The sequence below is a fragment of the Suricata suricatta genome, chromosome 8 (genome assembly GCF_006229205.1).
Source record: "Suricata suricatta isolate VVHF042 chromosome 8, meerkat_22Aug2017_6uvM2_HiC, whole genome shotgun sequence".
NCBI lineage: Eukaryota > Metazoa > Chordata > Mammalia > Carnivora > Herpestidae > Suricata > Suricata suricatta.
This window is the reverse complement of record NC_043707.1, coordinates 9,776,975-9,789,044: the sequence shown is the minus strand read 5'-3', so window position 1 is coordinate 9,789,044 and position 12,070 is coordinate 9,776,975. Positions and strand designations below refer to the sequence as shown.

The following is a 12,070-nucleotide window of genomic DNA, read 5'->3' as shown; positions in this document are numbered from 1 at the left end:
CCAAAATATTTTTATCAATGTTTTGCTCATCACTGTTTTTTTTAACATGTCATCCCCTCCTTGCTGAAACAGATCTAATAATTCTTTCAGTGAAGGTTTGGAGGTGGTAAACTCTTTGTCTTCATATGCCTCAGCATGTATTTCTTTTGCCCTTCAACTTGTATGACAGTTTAGCTGGATATAAAATTTGAGATTCATAGTTGCTCACCCTCAGCATTAGAAGGAAGGTGTTACTCTTTCATTCTGTTCTTGCGAGGGGTGCCTGCTGTCTGTCTGTCATTCCTTTGTAAATTATTCTTCCTGTGACTTCCTTCTTTCTCCTGCTTCAGCTCCTCTGAAGCATCCATTGATACCTCTTAATCTATTCTTTGGGTCCTTTGAACTGCATGTTCTTATTGCTTGTGTCTGGGTCTCTCTGTGTGTTGTCTCTGGTTCATTGCCTCCATTCTGTCTTTTAATTCACTGATATCCTCTCTGAACAGTGTCTAGTGTAGAATTTATCCCATATATTGAGACTTGTCTTTGTTTTATATTTTAATGGCTTGTCTTTTATGGCTGCTATCTATGAGCTTTCATTAAAAATTATTTTCATTTAATTCATGGCTGTTTTGTTTCAGAGCATGGTTTTTTTTATAGATATTAGTCCTTTATTGAGGACCTTTTGATGACCTAAACATATTCATTTTAAGTATTTTTCAGGCAGTTTTATATCCTTCATTTCATCTGAGTGAATTCATATTCCTGATTGAGAAGTCTGTAGACTTTCTTAGCATGAGAGTTCTTCACAGGTGGTGGGCTTTTATGTCAGATTCAATTTGAGTAAGACTTTGTTTTTTTGCTTTGGTTTTTCCATCACTTTCTCCCTTGAATAGCTGCTCCCTGCCTAGTGGTTTGGGCTCCACCTTGGCCCCATCTGGGACCAGGACTTCGAGTAGAACTGGAAGGCCCTTGCCCACCGTAACATTCAGAAAACCTGTCTCCTTTCCTAGTCTTGAGGCTGTGCCTGTCCTTCCTTCCTAGACCCATGGGTCGCTACCAGCCCCAGCCCAGTGGTGTGCTGGAGATAGCTCCTCCTGCCCAGCTCACGAAAACCAACGATTAAATATTAAGGAATTTTGTGAGCTCCTTGTCAAACGATTATTTGTTATTAAATTCTATGGACTCACCAAGGAGTAAATTATGTTGACAGGCAAAGGTAATAAATACTCAAACCTGACTATTTTCTAATTATCTTGCTTCATGTGGCTCTGACGAGGCTGCGAGGTCGCTCACTGCTTCTGTATCTGTGTGGACACACCACGGAACGGTGTGCTCACCACGTCTCCTCCCACGTCTGGGTCAGTGACATCACACTGGTGATGTGCAATCAGCCGCGACCAAAGCGTTCACCCCATGGAAATGAGTAAACATTACAGATCGGTTCTCTGTGATTTTCCGGAGTACTTGTTAAAGACACCTACACAGTGTGCCCCGGGCCCCAGACAGCAATGGTTTTCTGCAGCCTCCTTCCAGAAACAGAGGCCCTCACACCACCCCTGCTCCAAACCGGGGCGGCAATTTATTTGCTCATCTCACAGAAGCTGCTGTCAGCCTCTGTTCCCCTCCAGGAGCTTCACTCCTGCCAACCTGGCAACCCCACTCATTACTCTGCCTTTCTGTCTTTTTTCTCATCCACAGAGCTTTTTATTTCGATGCAGAGGCGACTTCTGTTCTTCAGTTTTCTTTTTTTCTATTTTATCCACCGTGGCTCTTGAGCGTGGGGCAGAGAAGGTACATTAAATGTTGAGCATGCCATGCCATCTTGATTAGAACCCCATAAACATAAGTTTTTGTAGATATTTAGCTTGCATCCTGTGGCTGTTGGCACAGGCCTCAGAATATTTCCTTCCGCTTCCTGTATCTCTCCCAAAGCCATGCACTTTACCTTCCTTCTCTCTTCTTGTTCCCCGGCACTTTCTTGCACCGGCTATGACAAATGTGTTACTAATATGTTATATTGATGACAAATGTGTTACTAATATGTTATATCGATGAATTATTCCCTGGAAGGATTCTGGATGTCAATATGGTGCCTTCTCATTTCTTAGGCACTGAGTGATAGTATGCATTTAATTTAATAACACTCTGTATTGTTCCCAGAAGAGAACGGGGGAGCCCCCAAGTCCCCTCCAGGGAACTCCTCGGCCCCCTAACGTCTTGTTCCCTTCCCCGCAGGTGTCACTGCTGTGTTCTCAGGCCACTACCACAGGAATGCCGGGGGCACCTACCAGAACCTGGACATGGTGGTTTCGTCTGCCATCGGATGCCAGCTGGGCCAGGACACCCACGGGCTCCGAGTGGTTGTGGTCACCGCCGAGAAAATTGTTCACCGGTACTACAGCTTGGATGAGCTGAGTGAGAAGGGGATAGAAGAGGACCTCCTGGACCTGATGAGGGAAAAGTGATGGCCGCTGGAGACCGCTCTTCCCCTGGTTTTCTGCTTTGCCAGAAGCAGCAGCTGCGCCCCCCAACCCTTGTTGAAACACAAAAGTACTCCAGATTCATCTGTGGATTTATGTCCTTTTGCATAAATCAGGGAGCTGGGCCCTCACCTCCTGTCCTAAATTATAGTCACAGGAGAGCTGCCCTCACTTTAAAAATGGGAGGAGTTGGGGGAGCTTGAAAATAAAAGAATAAATGATACTAGCCTCTCTCAGCATGGGTGCTTGTGTGGATTCGCCGAGTGCTGTGTCTCTGCGCTCTGCTTGTGAGTTAGTGTCTCTCGGTAGCATGTGATAAATGTCTACCAGTCAACCTCCACCCCACCTTGATACCCAAGCGTGGTCTTTGAAACTTCTGTGAACAGACCGCATCCGATTGTATTAAATTGTTGTCATGACTTCCAAAGTGCTAGGCAAAAGGCAGGTCACCTCCTTTCCTTCCTAACAAAGCACTGTATCCCATTCGAGCTACGCAGGCTGGCTTTTACAAGGAGCTGGGTCGACACATCTGCTACTAAATTTTGAGACCTCTGGCATTATTGACAACGCAGTCGGTACAAGTCAAAGTTGAACTTGCCTTCTGAGTGATGAGAAAATCCTCCCTGGCACACGATCTGGCCGTCTGTAAAAACCTCATCGCAGAGACTGGAACTGAAGCCCCACGCTCTGGGTGTGTTCACAGCACAGGGACTCCGCAGATGAGCGTCCTCGTAGATGGGAATGGCCCTCTGCTCAGGAGACCCTTCGCTGTGTCTACTCTGACAGGAAAGTGGGAATTGCTGCAGAGTTCTCGAAGGAAGCAACGCAGAAACTCTGGTGGAGCAAGAATGGAGCTTTCAGCCCCGTCATCTACATCGGCACCGGCTTAGAGGACAGGCATCCGTGTCCCTTGACAAAGGAGCATGGGTGGTTTGAAATCAGTGTCATTTTTATGTGATCCCTTCTGCTGCTCCTTCTCTGCAGCCCCTGACTATGGCGTGATCTTGTCCATCTCCCTGGCAGACAGGGAGCCTGGGCACTCGGTCCTACCGGGACTATTTCACACCGCCACACGGCAGCGTGCTGGCATATCCGTACAGAGGAGCTTCAGAACCCCTTAAATCGCTAGGCTTTCTTGTTACAAAGTTTTAGTCAATGTGGCAAAACCTTGAGAAGTTAAATAGGAAGATAATTGGATATGTAAATTCATCAGGAACAAAAGACGAGAAGTTAATTATACCCCAGATCGGCCATGCACCGTAGCTCATTGCTACGTGGCACAAGAAAACTAGAATTTTTCAAAATTAGAACGCTCTTGTTTTAGCATTTTGCTGCAGTCTAGATTTGTGTTCCATTTACCACAGGTGTGGACTGAGGAGGTCAGGGACAGGAGTTCAGTAAAAGGTATACCTTTTTATTTTATTTTATTTTATTATTTTATTTTATTTTAATTTTATTTTTATTTTATTTTATTTGGAGGAGGATATGGATTAAATTCAAAGTAGTGGAAATGAACCTTCTAAGTCTCCTTCCCCCAAAAACCTAATATATAAACGAATTGATTCAAAACACAGCAACGATATGCTAAGAAGAGGGAATCCTCTGAAACTCTAACCGGTTTTTAAGTAACCAGCAATATTCCCTAATGGTGGCTTGTTCAGAAGAAGTTAGGAAATGATTTTGTAGATGAATGTGTCTCATTCTGATAATAGATAATTACCAATGCATTCACTTATGATTGCTTTTTCTTTAAAAGAAAAAAACACATTATAAAATAAGTGCCTTCTACTATGGAAAACAGTAAAATACTCCATGATCGTAAGTGCTATGGTTTTGAATGTTTTTTATGTGCTAAGTACATTTGAAGTGCTTTGGCTCGGAGACGTGGGGTCACTTGGCCACGATCACACAGCTCACTGGTGGGGAAGGAAGCATCGAGATGCAGGCAGTCTGACTGCCCAGCCAAGCTCCTTAATACTATCCTTTCTTTCTTAGAAAATGGGTTTTTTCCCAGGTGAGAGGTTTGCCACAGCTCCGCCCGTGGTGATACCACACTATTCAGCACCTTTGGCCACATTTTCTGGACAACAGCCCAGTGTTAGCTGGAAGCCATGGGGCTTGAACCCAGCTTTGCGGAGTCCTTCTCTTGACTGTAGCATGGCCTGGGTGACAAAGCCTGTCCAGATTGTTCCAGGCAGAAAATCTTCCCCGGAGGAGACTGGAAAACTGAAGGGAACCATGATGGACTGCAGGACACAGCTCTGCTCACAACCATAAATGCTTTGTGGGATGAGGCTCACTGCTTGCTCATGGTCCCCACCCCCAGGAGGAGGGAACCCTGGGCTCTGCCAAGGCCAGCAGTGCCACCCAGCACTCCCCTTCCAATGCATTGTTTTCACCGGGGGTGGAAGCTGAAGGCGGCTGAAAGGAGAAGGTTATTTAAGGAGACCTAAAATGGGGCTCTCGAGTCTCCGGCGGGCCTGTGGTTGGACTGGGGAGATACCTAGCTGCATTCACCTTTTACAGTAAGAAAGTGTATCTCTAGAACTCAGTCCTGTTTCCCCTGAGGTCTGTGGAACTGTGGGGATAGGTCTATCTTACACTTTAGGGAACTGAGCAAACAGAACGTTTCATACGACCTAGTGATTTTCAGCATCACCGCGTTCTCAGGCCCTGATCGAGAGTTACAAGGCAAACCCTAGTTTTTAAGGCTGAATAATAATACTCGGACCATTTCCCTTATGTACTACAAAAGCTACCAAGTTACATATAACTGTGAAAACTATATACACATGATACAGTTTAATATTGTCCTCTCTTCTCATGGAGATCTTGAGAAAAGACAGCAAAAACATCATTTGCATTTACTTGAACTCTTTATACTTACTTATTCCCCAAGTAGTGCCTGAAACAGCTTTGCACAGTCATGAAATTAAGTAGCAATACTGTATTGAGCTGGGGGGAAGGGAGATTTGGGAATATATTGTCAAGGCAAGTTCTATTAAAAGCTTTCTCTAACAGACATCAGGGATTTCTTGTTCACATAACCTTAGTAGTGTGGGTTCCACATGCAAGAGATAGTACTTGACAGGTAATATTGATTTTTTTATAACTTCATAAAATACTGTCTTATGTCATTGGAGAGCTCTTAGGGATGTGTGTATATATATATACACATGAGGATTCTTTTCTTGGAATAATAATGACTTCTAACATCTTTCTAGAAAAGATTTTACTAACTAAATTCTCTTTTTTCTTCCATGAATTTTTATTTCCATTATTTCTTGACCATTAGTGACTATACACACATAAAAACAGATTGGATGTTTCCTTTAAATTTTTAAAAAAATGTTTGTTTTTGAGAGAGAGCACAAGCAGAGGAGAGGCAGAGAGAGAGGGAGATGGAATACGAAGCATGCTCCGAGCTGTCAGCACAGAGCCTGATGCGGGGTTCAAACCCACAAACTGTGAAACTATGACCTGAGCCGAAGTCAGACACTTAACTGGCTGAGCCACCCAGGTGCTCTGCGGATGTTTCCTTTAGATAAATCCTAAAGGACCACGTAGACTTAAATAAAACAAAAAACAAAAACCCTCTGTAAATAAAGTTGAACACGAATAATCACAAGTTATCTTTCATTGTTGTGTTCTGATACTTGTCTTTAAAAAGTAATTTTTCAGGGAGGTGCCTGGGTGGCTCAGTTGGTTAAGCATCCAACTTTGGCTCAGGTCATGATCTCATGGTTTATGAGTTCAAGCCCTGCGTAGGGTCTTGTGCTGATAGCTCAGAACCTGGAGCCTGCTTCAGATTCTGTGTCTTCCTGTGTCTCTGTCCTTCCCCTACTCATGTTCTGTCTCTGTCTTTCTTAACAATAAATATTTCTTACACCACACACAAAAATAAACTCAAAATGGATGAAGGACCTGAATGTGAGACAGGAAACCATAAAAACCCTCGAGGAGAAAGCAGGAAATAGCCTCCTAGACCTCAATTGCAGCAATTTCCTCCTTGACACATCCCCAAAGGCAAGGGAATCAAGAACAAAAATGAACTATTGGGACCTCATCAAGACAAAACGCTTCTGCACTGTAAAGGAAACAATCAAAAAACTAATAGGCAACCGACAGAATCGGAAAAGATAGTGGCAAATGGCATATCAGGTAAAGGACTAGTATCCAGAATCTACAAGGAACTCAACAAACTCCACACCCGCAAAACAAATTATCCAGTGAAGAAATGGGCAGAAGACATGAATAGACAGTTCTCCCAAGAGGACATCCAGATGGCCAACAGGCACATGAAATGATGCTCAGCATCACTCATCATCAGGGAAATACAAATCAAAACCACACTGAGATACCACCTCACACCTGTCAGAATGGCTAAAATGAACAAATCAAGAGACTACAGATGCTGGCGAGGATGTGGAGAAACGGGCACCTCCTACACTGTTGGTGGGAATGTAAACTGGTGCAGCCGCTCTGGAAAATAGTGTGGAGGTTCCTCAAAATACTATCATTAGAACTCCCCTAGAACCCAGCATAGCACTGCTGGGGATCTACTCAAGGGACATAGAAGTGCTGATGCAGAGGGGTACATGTGCCCCAATGTTCATAGCAGCACTTTCAACAATAGCCAAATCTTGGCAAGAGCTTAAATGTCCACCAACTGATGAATGGAAAGAAGATGTGGTATATATATATATACAATGGAACACTCCATAGCAATGAGAAAGAATGAAATCTGGCCACTGGTAGCAAAATGGATGGAATGCGAGGGAGTCATGCTAAGCGAAATAAGTCAGGCGGAGAAGGACAGATACCATATGTTTTCACTCATAGGTCTAACAGGAGAAACCTAATAGGGGACCATGGGAAGGGGAAAGGAGGGGAAGAGTTAGGGAGAGGGAGTGAGGCAAATCATGAGAGACTCTGGAATACTGAAAACAAACTGAGGGCTGAAGAGGGAGGGGGAAGGGGATGGGGGATAATGGTCATGGAGAGGGGCACTTGTGGGGAAGAGCACTGGGTGTTGTATGGAAACCAACTTGGTAATAAACTAATTTAAAAAATTAAAATTAAAAACAATAAAAATAAAAAGCAATTTTTGGGACTCCTGGGTGGCTCATTGGATTAAGCATCCAACTTTGGCTCAAGTCATGATCTCACAGTTCATAAGTTTGAGCCCTGCATCGGGCTCTGTGCTGACAGTGCAGAGCCTGCTTGGGATTCTCTCTCTCCCTCCCTCTCTCTCTCTCTCTCTCTCTCTCTCTCTCTCTCTCTCTCTCTCTCTCTCTCTCTCTGTGCCCCCCTGCTGATGCTCTCTGTCTCTCTCTTCAAAGAAATAAATAAACTTAAAAAAAATAAATGTGTACAGCTTAGTAAAATGTATCTCAATAAAACTGTTTTAAAATTATTTAAGGAGGGATTTATCCAGCTTGGAGGAAGGCAGTGTTTTCAGAAGGAGCGTCATTTGCAGCCAAGGAGGCATTTGATCACATGAGGTGCTTGTTTCCAGAGCTCCTGTGCCTCTGAAGATAGACCCAGTTTTGAATCCAGGCTCTCAGATTGTGAACTATGTGAACGTGTTTTCTCTCACAAGACTTGCTAGCTCACCTCCCTCTACCTCAGTTTCCTCACACTCTATCGGTTGGAAGGCTTCTAGCCAATGGTAACAGCATCAGGTCAGAAGGAGTTTGGTAAGTAAGGGGGTTATTTTTCTCCCACAACATCAGTCCTGAGTCCTGACGGGGTTTGGGGATATTTGAGCAACATAGTGTGTTGGCTCTGTTGACACCTACATGATTCCTCCTGACAAGATGGCGGCCCAACTCCAAGCATCATAAGTCCAAGACAGGAAGAAAGGGCTGGTGGGGTGGGTTTCTACCTCCAGAGTCACTTCTATCCAAGAGGAAATGAGGGCCCAGAGGCCCTCCACAGATAATAAATCCATTCTAAGTCCCACTGGCCAGAGACAGAAATGCCAAGAATACAACCCAACAGCCATCACAGTCACAGAATGAAGACCCAACGGACGAGGCCCACCAGTAACCGTGAAAGAACCTCACTGGGCCCATGAAAGCAACACTACACACAAGTTGCTAAAGGGGGGAGCAGTGAGAAAGAAAACGTATCCGCAGAGACCAGCATTTCCTGGGAACACAGGAGAGGAGGAGGCTGAGGGGAAGTAGAGAAAAGTGCAGGTTGGGTAGTCTGGAGTGAGATCAAGGTTGAAAATGGACGTGGAAAGGGACAATACCCAATGGGACAGGGATATTGCAAAGGGAAAGAAATGGGCTTGGGAGCACAGCCTTGGCCATGAGATAAGAATGAAGAGGGACAGATCGGGAGATAAGGCAGAGAACATGGATGGAGCCGGGGGTGACTGACCGGCTGGCTGGCAGGTAGAGCCCACCTCCTGCTCCGTGTCTTGGCTTTGCTGTTAAACAGGTAAGACTTTCTGGATTTATGCCTCGTTCACCTTCGTCTCGTCAGGCAAACGCCACCATCTGTATAGAACTGCTAACCATCTGGCTTTCGCTGAGTCTCTGCCTCCAGGTAGACCATATGGGATGCATTTTAGGCATTGAAGAGCAAGCACAAGGTGGGGCTTACTCCCATGCTGCAGCAAAAGTCTCTCCCTGGGCTTTGAAACTGTTATTTCCAGCTTTCAGGAAGAAATTAGATGATTTCATCTCTTATAACATCTTTGAAAGACTCTCTGGATTTGCTTTTTTTAAAACTACCAAACTGGATCATTGTGTCCCTAAGCACATATTTTAGCTGTCACAGATCTTGAAAAGCCATTTAAATGAAATCCTACTGTACTTGTCATGTAGTCCTGTACTCTCCCGATTGCCAGAGTTTGTTGGACGAGAGCACAAGATCCTGAGGACAGGAACGGCATCTCGTTGGCCACTGTGTTCTTGTCACCTGGCCCAGGACCTGGCAGATATAAGTATCTGTTGACATCCTCCACTCAGCAGCCCTCTGTAGGAGGAGCCTTCCCAGTGAGTATTCATCCCAAAGACATTTGCCAAGTCGGGACCACAGCCTGTGCCAAGCACCGGTGAACAGACAGCAGCTTTCACCTTCAGCGACACAACTTAAATATGGTTGTTTCTTACGGTGCAGACAGCCGCCTCTGCTCCCTTTTGTCCTTGGGAAACATCAGTACCAATAGACTTAGTGACCACTTTTGTGATGACAATCGCTAAAGAAACCATTTTTAAGATGAGATGAATGTCTGAGCCTCCGCATTATGTACTTGCAAAGGCCAACTGGACAGTGAAACATTGTCCCCAAGACAAATGAGTCATTTCCAAACTCAAAGCCATCTCTTTTCTAAAAAACACTTTCTCGTCTACTGTCCCTCATCTGGGCGAGTGGCAACATCTCCACTCCTCTGCCTGGAATCGGAAACCCAGCTTCTTCCTCTTTCCTCCTTCCCATGTGCCACGTCCCCCCTCCCGCAGCTGCCAGTGCCTCAGTGGCCCCTGGATCCTTAGCACAGCAGTTGACAGCAGGGCCTTCTAAGGCAGACTCTGGCCCGGAATCCCATCTGGGCCTCCAGGGATGGTTGGACTTGGGGCATGCTTAGCCTCTGCAAACCTTGTCCACACTCTTATCCGTAAAAGGAGGATAATGATGTACCTGTGTGTCAGCCTGAGGCCAGGTGCACAATGCAGTAAGCCATCAGGAAGTGTCATCCCCAGAGCCACCACAGCTGCCATTCAGGTCACCGAATCCTTACCATGGCCTCCCACCCATCGTTTCTCTGCTTCTAAAATGTCTTGCCCCTTCCGGGCCAGGGAGGAAAGGTTGTTCAATAACCCGGAGGCCTTGGACAGGTCATGTCCTGTTTGGGGGACTCAGTTTCTCTTTATATAAAATGGATACAGTATAGTACTTTTCACCATAAGGTTTAAATGAGCTTCTTCCTGCATACATTAGCGTACTGCTAGGTGCCGAATGTGCACACGGCATGTGATAATAACATGCTGATCATCATCAAACACCGCACGCCTGGTTTCCCACCCCTACCCCAGCCCAGAGCCCAGCAGTGCATCACAAGGGGCCTACTGCCCCTGGCCCCTCATGTGTTTCGCCTCACAGACTGGCTCCTCAGAAATGGAATTATATTCTCGAATTTCTAGGGTGACATGGTTGCGGATAAACACAAGAGATCTGGCCACTTGCGGGAGGGTGCGGCTGGGAAAAAGGCAGGCTTGATGTATAACAGAGCAGCAGTTGGTCTTTTTTTTTTTTTAATATAGTTTATTACCAAGTCGGTTTCCATATAACCCCCAGTGCTCTTCCCCACAAGTGCCCCTCTCCATGGTCATTACCCCTCCCTCTTCAGCCCTCAGTTTGTGCTCAGCCTTCAAAAGTCTCTCATGATTTTATAATTCATCCTCAAAAGGAAACCAGAAGCTGCCCTCGGGTCCCCAGGGAGGGGCAGCAGGGGCTCGGGGGAGTCGGCGCCACCTGCAGGAACTCACCGAATGCCGATGACAACCCCACCTGGGTAAGTACTTGTATCCCCCCCCATTTTACAGATGAGGAAGCTGAAGCACAGAGACATGGAGGAACTTGCCCAGGATCACACAGCTCGAGAGTGGCAGGACCAATTCCTAGCCGAGCCATGTGATTGGAGCCCAGCACCCATGCACTGTATCAGGCCTCAAAGTGGCTGGAGGGGAGTCTCCCCTGGGGGCAGCCCCAACACCAACCCCTTGTGGTGGAAGTCGGGGGGGGGGGGACAACACAAGTTACCTCCTTAGCTGAACCATGTTACCAAACAGGACCCCGGCCTGTCCTCCACCCAACAGAGAGGCCGCTCTGGAGTCACAGACTGGAAAACTAAGTCTTTCCATCTAAAAGTGTATCTCCTCTGACAAGTGGAATGCAGTTTATGTATTTAGTTATCCACTCAAGTTTTTTTCCCTTCTCTCTCTCCAAGGAATTCTGGCAATGAAGTCACACACTCCCCACAAGATCTCTGGGCGGTTGTTTGGGCCAACCTCACTCACCTAGGGAGACTTGAGCTCCTGGCACAGATGAAAAGGAAGTTTCATGTGCTCTATTGACTTCTCCTGACACAACTGGCCAGTGGAGTCTCAATGCTGATGTCATGTCTAATTAGCGGCGGCCTCTGCCCTCCTGGTCGCGGTACCCCGTCTGGCTTGTTTGTGTGGATGGAGCAGTTTCATAGAGAGCGTCTTTATGAACTAGGCCTCCCATGGAGATGCTCTAATTATCATTCAAGAAAACAAGCTTTCTGATGTTGTGAAGACAGTTCCGGCAACATCTTCCCGACAGGGCTGATAATTGAAACACCCTTGCGGTGCATGATGGGCTTTTCTGAAGGTGATAACACCAGATCCTAGGGGACTAGAAATTAGGAACTCAGGACACTGCCATTCTTGACTTCGGTTGGGTTCTTCACGGGCTCTGAAGCTAATTGTCTGCATTGGGATGAACTCTGCCAAGCATCAGAAATTCAGATGAAACCGTCAGTGCAGTCATCATGCCCCCTGGGTACCATTTATTGTCATGAAATCAAACCCAGCAGAAAGGAAAATGGTTCAATACCTAAAGGATTAGAGCGG

At 45.9% G+C, this 12,070-nt stretch overlaps 1 protein-coding gene across 2 annotated transcripts in view; it reads left to right on the top strand.

Moving 5' to 3' along the window:
* The window catches only part of CPPED1 (calcineurin like phosphoesterase domain containing 1), a 97,486-nt gene extending 94,791 nt beyond the window's left edge, over positions 1-2,695 (top strand). For both annotated transcript variants that reach the window (XM_029949005.1, XM_029949004.1), the window contains one exon: positions 2,215-2,695. In XM_029949005.1, coding sequence (XP_029804865.1) covers positions 2,215-2,444 — 230 coding nt within the window. In that variant the 3' untranslated portion in view covers positions 2,445-2,695. The remainder of the gene's footprint in view (positions 1-2,214) is intronic.
* Positions 2,696-12,070: the final 9,375 nt, after the last annotated feature.